At 43.2% G+C, this 16,526-nt stretch overlaps 1 protein-coding gene and 1 long non-coding RNA gene across 5 annotated transcripts in view; both read left to right on the top strand.

Annotated features, from left to right (window-relative positions):
• The window catches only part of LOC119490573, an 839,978-nt gene that overhangs the window by 536,270 nt on the left and 287,182 nt on the right, over window positions 1-16,526 (top strand). The window lies entirely within an intron of this gene.
• The window catches only part of znf385a (zinc finger protein 385A), a 73,831-nt gene that overhangs the window by 51,236 nt on the left and 6,069 nt on the right, over window positions 1-16,526 (top strand). For all 4 annotated transcript variants that reach the window (XM_037774051.1, XM_037774048.1, XM_037774049.1 and 1 more), the window contains 2 exons: window positions 5,212-5,386; window positions 12,441-12,797. In XM_037774051.1, coding sequence (XP_037629979.1) covers window positions 5,212-5,386; window positions 12,441-12,797 — 532 coding nt within the window. The remainder of the gene's footprint in view (window positions 1-5,211; window positions 5,387-12,440; window positions 12,798-16,526) is intronic.

Genomic DNA, 16,526 nt, shown 5'->3' with positions numbered 1-16,526 from the left:
GCTGTGTTTTGAATGAGCCCTTCATATCTGCATAGGGAGCGGGTCCTATTCACAGTCCACCATGTTTACAGTTGCCATGTTTACAGTTGCCCAGAACGGACAAACCAAACACTGGCTCCAGAGAGAGACTTTTCGTGTTTTTATGTTACCTGAAGACCACCGTAGTTCTCTGACAAGCTTGTGAAACTGCGGTGACGTGAGCCACAGAGTGCAAAACTGTGGTACCGGAAGTTGCCGTCTGACTTCCGTTGCTCCTAAAGTAATGTTATTATGGTAAGGATGGCCTCTGAGCGAAGCGAATGGCATTACCACGGTTTTGCACTCGGTGACTCACGTTACTGCAGCCTTGGAAAGGTAGGAGTGAGCGGAGGGGTACTCAGTTGGTTGCAATCTGCAACCACACCACTAGATGTCGCCAAATCCTACACACTGTACCTTTAAGGTAAAAATATGTTATGATAGACCTGGCCAAGAGGGCAGCATAAAAACATTAACAATAAACACGCTAAGATAACTGTCGCAAAGTGTACAAAATATCTGGTTAACGTGCAATAAAAGAGTTTAGACCAGTTACTGTAAGACGCATAAACAGGCATGATTTTTTAGAATAAAGACAGAAGAATAAATGATTTGGTCTCTCCACTGAAGCTCATGTCATGTTTATTTGTGCACTTGGTGAGACCTACTGCAGCCCCGGCTTTTCTTCTGGCTCCTGACAGATAAAAGACATAACACATCACACAAACACACACGTGAATCTGCGGATTATGAAATATACAGGCAGGTCTACACCAACTCTCTGCTGTCATTGTCACTTTCACTTCCAGTGTACACAAGAAAAAAAAGAGCACACACTGCAGTATACGAGCAAAGTCAAACTTGCAGCAGGCTGTGTGTAATTTGTGCTGTCCTACTAAGCTCGGCTGGAGAAAAACTGTCCTTTATATCCCCATCGAATGACTCCCCCACCCACACTGTTCTCTTTTACATACTGTCAAGTCAGGATGAATATTTCATGGGTGAAAATAATACAGCGGGAAACACTTCGAAGAATCCTCTGCTGCATTCCCCGCCTCATTTTTCCAGTCCGGGGCTCTGTCTTGAGAGAGATTATTTTGCCCTTGATGTTGACATTTCTCATTTTTTATCGGCCATCTGTGAGTTGATTGGGTTGTTTAGGTCAAAGACAGCGATGGCGATGGGGGCTCACCATGTAAAGTCGCGATCAATGTATTTGTCTTCAAAGGATCCAGTTCTGGCTTCCTGCTCGCACCCCGTGCTCCCCTCATTTCACGCCTCATTTTGCCATCATTCAGGCGTCCCCGTGTGATCTTTCTCTCTGTGCGTCTTTCTTTCTCTCTCAGCAACCTTCTCCCCCTCTTTCTATCCGTCTCCCTCTCTCATGCTGCATTATTTACAGTGTGGAAATGCCTAAAATTGCCTGCCACTACTTGTTATAAGATGCATTCGTCAAGGGCATGGATTAGTGTCTGGCTCTGACAGCCCCAGTGCATCTTGGGAAAGTGGGAGACTTGGAGAGGAGAGGAGGAAAAGATCGGGGGAGGGTTTGTGCCCCACTGTCCCTGCGTCGTGTGGTGGTGTGAGGTGTTAAACGGAGGTTCATGCACAATAACCTTGGTGGCATGCTGCATTAGTGACATCATCAGGCTCTGTCGCGCTGCATTGACCAACGTCACAGCTGCTGCAGCAGCAAGACTAGCATGGCTGATATACATCCCTTATTCTCTTCCTCTTCCTCTCTACTTCCCTGTCGCCCTCCCTTACTCTGTTTCCTGCTTGTTTATTGTCCCAGTCTTTCTGTTATTTTCTCACTTCCAGCTTCCTCTCCAATTTTATTCCTCTCTGTCTCATCTGCAGCTGCAGCTACAGTATGCTGTTGTAATATCACGGCTTTCCCCTAACAATGCTCGTCATGCTGGAAAGCACTTCACTTTGAACCCTCTGCGTAATGAAACACAGGCATCACAGGCTGATACGCTGCAGCTTTTCCTCTCTCTGAGATTTTTGTCTCTTTTATATCATTCCAATTCTCCGTCCAGCTCTTTACATCACCTTCCTTGTCTTGTAGTTCCCTGGCTGGGCACCGTATCGCCTTTATCTTCCCTGCATTCTCTTTCCCTAAACTCCATCCAGATCTGAGCTGCTTGGCAGCTGATCCCCTCTGCTTGGTTAGAGAGGTTAAGAGAGTGTCTGTGGCGGCTTCGCCGTGCACCACCATATGCCCCCTACCTCCCCTCATTCCTTCTTTCATGTTAGCGATCACTTCTTTTTCAGCAGCACCCCCCCTTTGCACCTCCACATTGATCTGCAGGCTTTGCTAAAGCAGCTCCTTAAGACCCCTCTGACGGGGGTACGGTTACAGAGGCTCTGCTATATCCAGAGCCCAGTTTGTCGTCATGATTTACAAGAAACATGTGATCTTCTAAATCGCTAGAGCCACACTGCCCTGGTTTACCGTTCCAGCTCACATCCTGGATGCCATCACATACAGCAAACATACATAACTGGGCTTGTGGACAGTACTCATCACCTCCTGCCCCCTGCCATTCTATCCTCACTCCTGAGCCTGTGGTCAGTGCATTGTCCTAATTTTTCCGAGCCTTTCAGCACCCGTGTCAGCTGTCAGCCGCTCTTCAAGACCGTGTCTCTCCCTGACAACTAACTGTAATCCAGCCGCTTAATAATCATCTTCATCATTGGCCCCTCGATAGAAAGATTATTTGGCCAGCACAGCACATGGCATGACACAATCTGCTCAGACAACAGAGACAGCAGGGAGCTATCTGACTCGAGTGCCGCTCTGATATAATGTGTCTGCATCAGTAAGGAGCCTGTTTGTGCTTTTAATTGAGGGACATTTAAACCATGATAGAGGGGAGATAAAGAACGAGGAACAGATGGCAAATAGGGTTACATGAATCACCCCTGCCCACCTATGTGTGTGTGTCTGTTTTGGTTTCACAGTCACCATACTGTGCAGCTAGACTGCTGGCGGCGACCCTGCATCTCATCCGCCATGTTGTCCCAGACTCGCATACCTCTGCGCAGACACAAAAACATACACAGACTAGAGACAGACTCCCCTGGTGTCCCGGTAGTCTCCTGACGAATGGCTCGCCTCTGTTGTTTACTCTCCGAAACAAACACATTAGCTAGTACCTAGCCTTTCATCAGGAGATTAGCCACACCAGCTTCTGTTATAGATCTCTGCACCATTTTTTTTTTTCTCTGCTGGAATGCAGGATGATCTCCAGTCCCTGGAAACCTCCAGAGTCCGCATCCCTATTTTATCTTTCTGTGAGATATCACAGAAAGGGTCTTAGCTGCCTGGTAGGAGCCTGATTTACGAGGTGGCTGTAGCTCAGTGGGTTGAGCCGGTCGTCCTTTAACCTTAAGGTTGGCGTTTCAAAGTGTCACACTGAACCCCAGGTTGCACCCTGAGCGCTTCACAGCAGCCCATTGCTCCTAAAAATGCTTAGGATGGGTTAAATGCAGAGGTCAAATTTCATATATGTACCTGTATGTTTATGACGACCCTAATAAAGTTTCAGTTTAGCATGTATAAGTCTGGGAATACGCCTGACCCTGTTCAGTGAGCAGCTGAAGGCGATGACAGTATTTATGTTGTACTAGGAGTCCATGTATGCCGGCCTCCCACTGATGATGTGAGCTGTAATAATAATACGTGTATGTTGTAGGAGTGAACGGTAGTGTCAGGGCGGGACTTATGGGGCCTCCAGGCAGATACTGTGGCATCTCATTGACCCCCATTTCAACTCGTCTTGGCATGTCTGTCAGCATAGCTGTAGTAAAAAGAAAGCTGGAGCCAAGTACTGTCGTAGAGGTTTAGATTGCAGAGAACGTATGTCAGAACTTTGAGCTGAGCATTTACGCCCACTGTTGACAAACAGATAATCCAGAAACAGATAGACTCAATATACTGCATGATGAGCCTTTAACTAGCTCAGGCCTGAAATTATTTTTGTGCACTTTGCTTTGCACATAATGCACTACTGCCCTTCTTTTAACCCTCTGAGGCCCACAGGATTGTGGGCAATCTGACCGACTTTACTGTCTTTCAGAGGCTGTAGCAGTAGTTTTAGAGCCAGAGTGACGCTACAAATATCATATGAAAACCGAAGGAATACATTGTTACCAACTATGTCATGCTATAGCTTGTCGGGAAGGAGGCTAAATAACGCTCCAAAGTTAGGTTAAATGCTGGCGAGGAAAAATTGGCATGGCCATTTTCAAAGGGGTCCCTTGACCTCTGACCTCAAGATATGTGACTGAAAATGGGTTCTATGGGTACCCACAAGTCTCCCCATTACAGACATGCCCACTTTATGATAATCACATGCAGTTTGGGGCAAAAACCATGCAGTACAAATGTGTTGTTTTCACCTATTCTAAAAATTATGTATTTGAATATTTTTGCATACTGGGGTCCCTAAACAGTCTTGGAATTACATAAATTGGGTATCACTGCAAAGCTGAGACTTTTGTGGATCCAATGAGCCCAATTGTATTCATTGATGTGTGACATACACTGTTGACATGCTATCTCCCCCTAAAGACCCCCTGTCCCCCGCTACAAAAAGACAAAAATGGGTCTATTGTTGAACTCAGAGGGTTAAAATGTACTTCACTTGATTTACTATGATTATGATGATGATTACGATTTACTATTACTATGCTGTTGGCTGCTGCTTTTAATTAAATCAAATAATTATGAATTTTTTACACTGCACTGTAACTTTTATTATTGTATTTTATACCCGTTTATTCTATCTTAGCTTGTTTTTATTTAATGAGAATCCACAGTTCGCTGTTTAGCGTATTGTTGAGGTCACTGATTTTATCTTTTATAATGTGTTTTTTTCTGGTATGTTCATTGAGCTGCATTTGTCGTATGAAAGGTTAACAAATAAAGTGCATTATTATTATTGTTGGCAGACAGGTCTTGAATGTCTCCATCACTGTATATTTTGTTTCCAAGCTTGTAATCTATTTATCCATCCACTGTAAACCTGCCTGCTGTCTTTGGCTCTAGTCCCCACAGTATATTGAATAACATGCATGCATGTGTGTGCGGGTATCAGTCTAATCCAGCCTGCAATGTTTTATTCACCTGTTGGCATTGGTGTTCACTTACATCAACATGTTTTTTTTCTCTGTGTTCTCCTATAGAGCCAGGCAGAAGCCCATTACAAAGGAAACCGGCATGCCAGGAGAGTCAAAGGCATCGAGACCTCTAAGAGTCGCCCTCAGGAGGGGGACAAGCCTCATACTGTGCCCCCCACCACCTCCCCGTCTCCGCCCGGCGCCCCTGGCAGCGCCCCAGACAGCGAGCCCAGCAAAGCGGGTGAGACAGCAGAAAATATTACCAGGACTAGAAGTTTTGTTGTTGAAATAGTCATTTAAATCCGTGCCGGATGTTTAGAGGCTCATCGGTTTTGCTGGAAAATGAGTTGGAAAGTATGCAAGAATAACAAAGGCATCTAATCACAGTGGCTTTGCAGTGTGTTGTTGTTCTTGTGAGCATCTCAGCTCTCTGTGTGGTCTGTGGTTGCAGCTTATGGCCAACAACACAGTCACACAAACCTCAGAAACTATTTGCACTGACAGTATGGTCTCACATATTCACTCACATTCTTTCATAATAGATTAAACAACACTTTTAGGCGCCAGGACTTTAGACAGTTATAATCTGCTACATTTTGAGATAATTATTTGTAAGTGTATTTGAATTGAGAAAACTGAGGAAGTTACTATAATTACTAAGTTCCTTTCTTTAGCCCTGGACACATTAAATTACATTAAAGGGGATCTATTATGCTTTAGTTCTTTTCCCCTTTCCTTTAATATGTTAAATAGTTTTTTGTGCGTGTAAAAGGTCTGCAAAGTTACAAAGCCCAATGTCCAGGGTCAAAGGGAGTTACTCTCCCCCCACAGAAACACTGCTCCTGAACTGCCTGAAACGCCTTGATTGAAGTCCTACTTTTTTTTTTCCATAACGTGGTGATGTCACCAAGTTACACATTTGCATAATACCTGCATAGCGGCTAGTTTGGCACATCCTCAAACAAAGCTTGTTAGAGCGGAGCTGGAGCGGAGTCTGAAGAGTTTGGTTCGGTTGACCAATCACAACATTGGCCAGCTGACCAATCCAGAGCTAGAAAGCCTAAATACAAGTAGGCACCTGAAAATGAGCATATTAGGTCCTCTTTAAGAAATTAAATTCATAGCATTGGGTCGAATTCTGAATGCAGTAAAAATCTGGCAAATGCTTAATGAAAACAGCTGATGATCAGATAACTGAAGGGAAACAGATTTATAGGGAAAATAAACTAAAACAGAAGAGGTCTGAACCCATTTTCCAATAAGGTTGAGAAGCCTAAATTTAAATGCTAGCACAAACTTAACCAAATATATAATATTCAGTATGTATTCATTACAGAGTGACTGATTCAGTTCTTTATAATCAGTTGTATCTTCTGGTAAAAGAAAAACAACTGGAACGATTGCCTGCTTGGCTGGAAGACAAATTATAAAGATAGTGCTTCAATAATACATCAATTTATGTTCAATGTCATAAGAGATACACCTGCTTCATTAGTTCACATCACAGGCTTTTGGTTTTAATTTAGACCAATAGTGATGCCAGGGGATCCCCTTTGATTGATCTTGTCTGGCCGACAGCTGAGTAGCACAGGGAAGGGTAGACTATCCAAACCAGATGTCAGGTGTCTCGCTTGGTTGATCAAAGTAGAAGCATCATTACTATTCCACACACAATCCTCTGTATTAGTCCAGTCTAAACACAGCAATGCTTTGTTCAGCTGAGCGATGTCAAACTGGTTTGTTGTCCATCCATTTAGACTGAGCAGGTCAGTTGGCATACACGTGGTCACATTGCAGTTTCTTGGCTTCTTTTCAAGGAACCCCACTGTGGTGTGCATTTGTTGGTGTGTGTGTGTGTGTGTGTGTGTGTGTTTTTTTGCACACTCCTGAGTGAGTTATTATTTAGAAGTGCAACACCATTATATGCCAGAGAGTCAAAATACACCACGTTGCCTCAGCTCAGGATGGTGGTAATGAGTGCTAAGACGTATTGAGAAAAATAAAGATGACATCATTGTGGAACAGTTTGATCAGAATCTAAGCCAGCGTCTGAAAGGATAGAGACAGCAGCTGATAATGAAGAGTATTCACTGTTGGAAGATTCATTTATTAGTTGACGCAGGGCATAGTTGAGGTGTTGCAAGCTCTTTCTTTAGCAGCATCTCTTTAGCCCTCTCTCTGCCTTACTTTCTCTCTTCCTGTGTTGCTCATCTTCCTATTTCCAGCTATAATTCAGAGGCTGGGTGCTGCTGTGGGCCTTTTGCCCTTCTCCTTTCTCCACACAGAGTTTTCCATTCCCTCAGTGTCACCGCTCTGTCCTCGGATCAAACACGAGGCAATGAATAGACCGGCCATGTTTTGGTGACATTTACAAAGGTTTCTGTAGCTGTCTGTTTACAAGACATTTCAACCTTATTGACAGGAGGGCACAGAGCAAACACAATGAATGAAAAGATGAAACACAGGTCCAATAGAGGCTGTTGTTGCCTCTTTTTATGGATAAAAATAACGCTTTAGAATTTATTCTAGCTGATCGTAGTACTGTAAGAGGGCCAGTCCTTTTCATTCTCCTTCCCGTGGGGGATCTGAGATCAGCTCCAGGCCTGTCGCCATTAGTGAGACTTCCCGGGGCGAACTCCAAAAGCAGGAAGAGCCAAAAACAAGCCTGCCATGACCGAGTTCTGAAAGTAGCAACATGTGAAAGAATGCCTTTTTCCATCCAAGCCTCTTTCTCGTGACCCTGGAACCTTGTCTCTCCCTGGTCTGCCATGCATGCTCGCTTGCTTGTGAGTGTGTGACTGTGTGTGTGTGTGTGTGTGTGTGTGTGTGTGCGTGTGTGTGTCCTCAGTGTGATCCTGTCCCTCTGCTTCATGGTAGGGAGGGGGATGATCTCAGGCAGCTGTGCGTGGTTTCTACTGGGAAAGCTAGTGTCTGGAGGACGGACACTGTGCTTTGGCCTGTGGACACTAACATTGGTCACTCTGGGGGAGTTACTCTGAAACTGACAAAGATACATAGGCTGTACACTTAATGCTTGCACACACATACACAAACAGGCACAAGCAAGCACACAGGATGGAAGGACGAGGAGAAGATTTCCCACAGTGCAAATCTCTTGTAACACAGAGCAGCATTTCATTTTGATATTGAATGATTTTTTTCTGTGAATGGTCTGTTTGTTGATCTGGGATTTTACGCAATACGACAGATATGATACAGTCGAAGTACATTCTAGTCTTGGCATGATGACCTAATACTGCATCACTTCTCATTAACCACCTGATTTGACTGATATCATTAAATAGACATAGATGTGGGTCAATAAGGGTCTACTATGCCTACTACGTTGTAAAAGTGAAAGTGAAACTAAAAGCAACATGTTGTAAAACTGAATGAAACGTTATGTTTTGAACACAAACAAAAGGCATCTTTAGGTTTAGGCAATAAAACCACTTAGTTAAGTTTAGCGTGAAAACATCATGTTTTGGCTTAAAATAACTACTTTCTAAAGTGAAAATGAAACTTAAGGCTTACAAACACAAGGACAACTACATGCTGGTCTCACAAGGGATGCAAACCCCGGTTTCCTGAGTCAAAGCCCTGTGTTTTGTGTCCCATCCATCAACCCCAACTTCCGCCCTTTATGGACTTTCATATTCTCTAAACTACATCGCCTCTGACTTCCGCTTCTACTCCTGTCATAATTACTACAGTCGCCAGAGATCGCTGTCATGTTCTTTTATACCTTCTTTCAGTGATCTACCATTTGAATAGATTATAAAACCTAATATTGGGTCCTTATTGACCCACATTTATGGTGCTTATAGCAAAGGATAATGCCTATTTAATAGCCTGACAACATATCAAATGCAGTTAGCAGTGATGGCAGTAATCAGGACACATTGAGACCTTGCTGAAGGCTCAAACAGTGAAAGGTCAGTTATGGCAGTGCTGTTGGTTCCTTAACCTCGGGGCTATCACGTGTTTTATAGCCCTCAAAGGGTTAGTGGTCAGAGTTGCCCCGAGAGAGGAGGCCCTTGGCTTTGGGGAATTTGGCCTGGTGAACTGAGGGGTTTGGCTGAGCGACGGAGACACAGCTGTTTACTTGGAGAGAAACTCTTCCCTCCTCCTTTATCCCTCTACTGCTGCCTGGCACTCCCACTCTAATGAAGGGCCCTGTTAAAACCACCCTGACATTATGGCGCTCTTTAGTCCACACAAACACTCGCAGGCACACACACACACACACACACACCCACCCAAGGTCAATTAAACAGATGACTTTCATGTGAGGGGCTAGGGTTGCATGGCTATGAGGTGACTATAGTATCCAGTTACACGGAGCTGATGCGCTTTTCATGCTCACTCTGTATTTGTTGTTATAGTCTTGGAGTTTTCAGGGTTTTCAACAGTTTTTTTCCCCCTGAAGTGAGCTATTTGATTAAATCAACTTGAAATAATCAACATAAGTATCTAATACACATAATTGCGTGTGTGTGTGTGTGTGTGTGTGTGTGTGTGTGTGTGTGTGCGTGTGTGTGTGTGACTCAGAGTTCGGATGCAGGCCAGACTGGGAAAAAGGAACCCAACTGCATTATGAATGAGGCTGGGCTCTCGTAGGGCCAGCATTGGGTTTCTTAGCTCGTAAATCATTAAGAACGGGCACACACCCCTACAAACTATCATACCCACACAGTCAATACGCCAGTCCTGTGTTAAACCTTCTGATAACAAGTGCTGGAACAGTATCTCACAATGCTCAAAGACTAACAACAGCACAAGTAATCTGTTTACCTTGGTTTAAATTGCACCACTTTAATTCGACATTTGAAATAAACAAAGCGTATCTATCACTGCACAATGTCCACCTACACCCAGGACTGATTACGGCAATAACTCCGTTGTTCTGCTTTCAACTTTATATTTTATACAACAACAAAAAGCTTACTCGTTATCCAGTCTCCTCTCCGACCCTATGGAATCACTTACATTCCTTGTACAATAAGGAACATTTGCCACATTAATTTCACAATCGGATATATCAAGAAGCTATCGCAGACTAGAGAAAATATCACACTTAAGGAATCGGGTCGAACTTTGACTCCTGCAGCAAACAACAGAAGCAGTTTTGGTCTGAATTTGAATTAGTCTGTATTAAATCCCCACGGCTTTATCAACAAAACCTCTCCTCACTGACTGCATACTATACATAGCTTTAATTTCCTGTGGTGGATTACGGCAATGCAGACAGTGTAAAGCATCTGGTCTGAGTTATCTCCCCCTGCTGACCTCTCCAACTGAATAATGCCTTCTTCTGTTTGGCTATGAGGCCAGCTAGCAGAGAGGAAGGTCAGTTTACTGCCTTATCAATGTTTAATTAGGCTTACAGCATATCCCTATAGTGTCTGGAGATTCAAATAACTCTGACAGTGGGGATGAAAAAGGGCAAGAAAAATATAGCAATTTGTCCTATCTCCTCGGAGAGAATAGCACATCGAGAATGAATCTTTCATGCTTTTCATTTTAGTCAGTAAATATGACAAAAAGAAACGCTTTGCTGCTCGCTGAGATTCGTAATTTTAGGTTGCTGAGACAACCGGTGAATTACTGTGAGGGGTTATAGCCTCAAGCTGAACTTGCTCTAAAGGGGGATGAGTGTATTCACTGCGGTAGGAGGTGAAACAGTGACTGGATGTGATGGTTTGGTGAGGCAGACCTCCAGGCCATCGTGGATCATAAAATCCCTCATTTGAACAACCACCTCTGCTCCTCCCCTCTTGATTTTAACTCAAACCACATGCTATGGACGCTGTGGATTCTGGGTTTGTTTCTCTGCATTGTAGGCATGTGTGCATGACTGTGTGTGGGCGAATTTCAACAACAATACTAGTTGTTAGCTTCTCTATCATTCTGCCTTCCTGCACTTGTAGGTACAAGCTCTTTAACCAGCTCAGGCAGCGATGTGGCAACGTAAGCACATTATGAGTCACAAACCTCTCCGAAGAGCACTTACCCTCACACTGTGCACCTGGATTATAGACTCCTCGATGTCATATAGAGTTAGACTAAGAAATATTCTCAAACATCAGCCAGCAGCTTTACAGGTGGAAACTTCCAATATGGAAAGAGAGGGAATTCTGATCTTGGATATAACAGTGGAATGGAAAGCACTCACAATGGCATCTTCACCAGAGATGATGCAATGGAGTATCTATACATTACACAGATGATCATAGTCACATAAGACTCACAGGGTGGGACGGAAAGATAAATATATCACAACCACTATGGACTCCGCCATGTGATAAAATGACAAAGCATGTGGGAACCCTTCAAAGGAATTGAGCAGTTAAAGTCAATATTTGTTTTCTTCCCAGAAATACTCCATGTTATCCCTTTAATACCATAATCCAGTGGGGCTTTTCCACTGCCTGTCCTCGGCGCTGCAGTACATCCTGTGGCGTTTAGAGAAAGGCCTTCTGATGGGGGGGAGCTCTGAATACCCCACCCAAATTTAGGGGGTCTTTTTTCAGCCAACACCCATTGCTCAGAGAATACCGAAGGCATTGCGTGTGGGAGTGGCTGACCAGAAACATGTGTCTGGAAATGTATGTATAAACATGTTAGACAAAGAAAAAAGACCCGAGATCAAGCATGCAACAATAAGAGAGAGCGAGGGCAAAGTGAGGAGGAGAGCTCACTTAATGATATTTTCTTTGTGACAAAGCAAGTGCCATTTTGCTTCAAACTGCAGCCAAAAACAACAGGTGTGTTGGAAAGAGTCATAACATGCACAGGCTGCGGTATCTGTTTCCTATTTCGCTCTTCGGAAACATTTCAATAAGACGAAACCACATCAGTGAAAGACTGGCTCAAAAACTTCAAAAAGCCTAAAGACGTATTAAACACGCGCCTCGACACATATGGGGCATCATCCTCTGATTCACTTTATGTGTAATTTAAATTAAAAGGAGCTCTTTTTAACCAATTATTGCCTACTGTATACGGTACAGGAAATAAAACGCACTTCCGTCTGCAAGCGCCTTATGTTGGTTTGTCTGATCTACGCTGCAGACCGCTGTGTCCGCACTCAACTGGGAGTGGTTAGCGATGTGGTTTTGCATAGCAGAGCGTTTATGTCAGGGGGACTTTGCTTCACCGCTGAGTTTAAAGACAATGAAGTCAACAGTAAAACAGTTTATGGTTTGAGTTTGTATCATAAAATAATCGGTTCTTTGTTTTTCTCTGCATTGCATTTGACATTTCTTTCTTTCTTTCTCTCGTTGTTTTCGCAGATGAAACACGGCCTCTGTTACAATTAAACGGGCCCCTGCTGGCCCCGGGGCCCCTTCCCCCTCTCACCACCCCGCCTACCCCACCAATGGACGTCCCCATGCCCTCGGTGTGCCCCCTCCTGCCTTCCCCCACTCCTCCCCTGATCCCCCCCTCCTCATCCTCCCCAGGCTGCGGCACTGGCAGCGCCGGCTCAGAGCAACCCGGGTCTGGACCCCCTGTTTCAGGAGCCGCCGGCACCACGGCCCCCAGCCCGTCCAATCCGGAGACGGAGGAGGACAAGGCCAAGAAGCTGCTCTACTGCTCCCTGTGCAAGGTGGCTGTCAACTCCTTGTCACAGCTGGAGGCCCACAACAAAGGTGGGTTAATCTGTTGAGCTCTGATACATTGAAATCGCTGTAGCGCTTCTGCACTCTCCAGAAATTCGCTGGCAATCAAACCATGTGGGATTAACTGTGACGGTCTTGGAGCTTCGGTTGATGAAATAGGAGTTTCTGGAGGTGGAACTTTCTCCCTCATCTTTTGTAGCTATGGTTGGATCCTTCTCTGTTTACTCAAACAACCACACTGCTACTGCTGTTGTTGTTGTTGCTGGAAACATCATGTGTCACATCCTGTGTCAGAGGAATCCTGCCAAGAAAGACCCATGTACTGCAGCAACTTCCAAATATTATGACTTTCTAAAATGGAATTTAAATAATACTCTAAAAGTGTAAAAAATAAGTGCACTGGTTACTAATGTGATACACGTAGATTATGTAAATACAAGAAGACAGTGGTGCAGTGTCTGCCAAACTTTTTTTCTGGGGACCCACTTTATAAAAATGACAAACCATTGTGACCCAGTTCACAACAGGCCTTTTCTATAAATTGTGAGAAGAGCAAATTTGTGTGTAAATGAACGTTCCTTACCATTTTTACCGCCATTTCTCTATAACCACATTATCTTATAGGTAAACCAGCCGTTATAGATATATAGAGATATATGTTTGATAAATCACAATTTAATTTTATGCATGTGTTATTGAAAACATATACACATGTTAAATACTTTATAAATGAGACTAAATGAATGCATTTAGATAGAGTTAACAGGCTATATCATCCTTTTTATTTCCTCTCATCAGTAAAACAAACGCTATTAGATTCAGTGTTATAAGTAGGCTACTGTTGTCAGGACAACATGAACATTCAGGCTCCCTCATGTGGCACAAAACTGTACTGCAGATGTAAATGTTAAAAGACTATGGAAGAAATATTGCTAATTTACTTGTCGACTCTAATAAAATCTCCTGCCTAAATCTTTGGGAATGAATGCATTAGTGGGCTCAGAGAAAACCAAAAACTGTTCAATTTAAGAGAAGAAATCGACCCCTATTTTAGTTCACAACTTTGAAATGTGTGATATTTACATTTTTAAAAATAGCATATTTACTTCATAAAGTATATTACATATTGTAGCTGAAGATTTCATAACTAGTTATGAAATAACACGGGATATAACATTCTCTCTTAATTTATATTTACAAGCCAACATTTCATATCTTGTAAACATTTTTAAATATTTTATACCAGTATCATTTTTACATATAACACATCTCCTTCTGGTTGTCATGTGCACCAGATTACTGCAATTGCTGCTTTTAAGACTATTTTAGAACATGATTAATAGAAGGATGATCGTTATTTTAGTGAGTAATTATAGTTGTTACAATAGAAAGATAGACATTCATCTCAAATTGGGAAATTATTGTGTTACAGCAGCAGGTTATCCAGGCAATCCACAGGAACAGTAAATAAAATGTACATATGTACTAGAGATAGATATCTATGGAAGACACAATATAAGCATATATTAGAATACACTATAAATATACCAAACTACTACAATTAACATAGAAAATAAAAACATAGAATAACATATACATTATCAAAGTGAGCAAGTTATAATTTTGTTTTTTTAGATTTACATTAAATGAGGTAGTAAACCGATGTGCAAATTCAACTTGACAAATTCAGCTGTGTGCAGGTTGAATCAATATGAAATAACACAAATTGAAGTTATTCCTCTCACTTTGTGGCCCCTAGAAGTTGCACAAACATACAGTCCATTATCTGGCTGCCCTTACTGTGAGTGCTACCGTCTCAGTTGGTGATTTGACTGCGGCCCAGCAGAGGGTACTGAGAGGAACACTGATCAGCAGATAACTGATCTGTTTGACACTGACGGGCTCGGCCTGTGTAACCCAGCACTGATCTCCTGCTTTCAGGATCTCTGTCAAGGTGCCTTACCTGCACTCTAATGCAGCACTCTGCTAACACACCCTATACTTTCTTCACCCACACATGACGTGATCATTTAAAAGAAAACTCTCCCCCACTCAATCATTCATCATTTGTCTGCGGCATAAAAACTGTTCCCTACAGCCTGAAGCCTTCCACTTGAAAAAGTTGCAGAGGAGGAGGATGAAGGCGGGTAACCACCGCGTGAGGGAATAAGAGAAAAACATGTTTTGTGGCTGAGCCCGCCACAATACCAGCTTCAATGTTCTGTCAGACAGCTTTCACACATGACGACACTTTCTCCAAATACCCCTGAGGTGCCCACTGCCTGCTTTAATCCTGTATGCTCTACCAACATAGCTCTCCCTGTGACCTTGTGACGACAGTTTGTACCCGCTGACCTCCACTCTTTTATTTATACATTCTCCTACACATAAGAAAATCTACAGCCAGTGAGGGTACAGGCTACACATCAGTGTAACTGTATCTCATTTGCCTTGAGTAATGTTTGATGCAGCCAGACATGAAAGCAGCCAACAAATACCTCTTAAGGTTGGATGAAGTTTTAATCAATAAAAGAGCAATCACTGCCACCATTATGTTTAGATTAACCTCCGGAAGGCTCGTGCAATTCATGCTTTATTGTGCATTAATTAATAGTTTATTAGTCTAACAACTACTCAACAATAAATTAATGTTACTGTCTGTTTGGATGTTTATGATACACGCACATGAACATATAAAAAGAGATCACACACACAGTATATTACAGCTTCTAAACATGACCTGGGCCACAGCCTGCGGAATGACAACGAGTTGATACGGTTGAAACTCTACAATCTGGAAACAATCACTCTCACTCATTCTCGAAATCAAAACTGTGCATGTTAGCGGGGTTCAAAAATGAAAGCATATGTCACGCAGACGCATGAGCAGCGTGCGTGGCATGCTGCAGAATGAAAAGCAGAAAACACTAAAGGAAAACAGAAAGAATGATGCGTATGTGATGTTATTTCTACAGTTTCTTTCTTTCGTGTTTTTACTTGTCTGCTTGTGTGTCGGTTTAGGCGCTGAGTCGACCGTACAAAGACAGAAAATCCACAGGGCCATCCATTGTCAGACCAAAATAGAACAAAGGCAAAAACAGACAGCCCAAGAGCACATTTCTGGCCACGAGCGAAATCCGTCATTCCAGACCCCTTTCCTCCACAGTGGAGCCCACAGCCTCCATGTCCCCCCTACCCACCACCACCACCACCACCCCGACCACCTCTCTCTTCGGTAACTTTAACTCTGTTCAAAGGGATTTTAGAGAGGGACTCAAAGTCAGAGCCAAAGACAGAGGGATGCTTTACAGAGACATAGGGGTCGATGGCGAGGTGGTGGGGGAGGGGGCATGACTAAAAAATTTCAGCCACGAACAAAATGTGTGATTATTTAATGAGAAACTATTCTGGCACTCTTTGGTGTGCTGCTTTTCAAACCACTTGAAAGGGAAAGTAATGTGCAAGAGCACCCCTCTGTGTGCCGTCTCGTCTGTAAAATTAGCCCCCCTGGAGTGTTCACATTAAGAAAAACGCTGCATATAGAAATGCGTCATGTAAATGTATGAAACATGCATACCCACAGTTTAAAATCTCTTGTAAATTCATTATTTAGCACGTGGACATCTTTTATTGACAACATCTGACAGAATATCTTCTCTGGAATCATGGTTGGATTAATTGGGTGGATTCTGGGGAACCATTACTAAGAGGTATGAGTACACATGTAACTATGTATAATTTGGTGTTGCCAAGAAACAC

This window comes from Sebastes umbrosus, chromosome 6, assembly GCF_015220745.1.
Source record: "Sebastes umbrosus isolate fSebUmb1 chromosome 6, fSebUmb1.pri, whole genome shotgun sequence".
Taxonomy (NCBI): Eukaryota; Metazoa; Chordata; class Actinopteri; order Perciformes; family Sebastidae; genus Sebastes; species Sebastes umbrosus.
The sequence above is the reverse complement of the archived record's forward strand: the minus strand, read 5'-3'. Positions and strand labels throughout refer to the sequence as shown.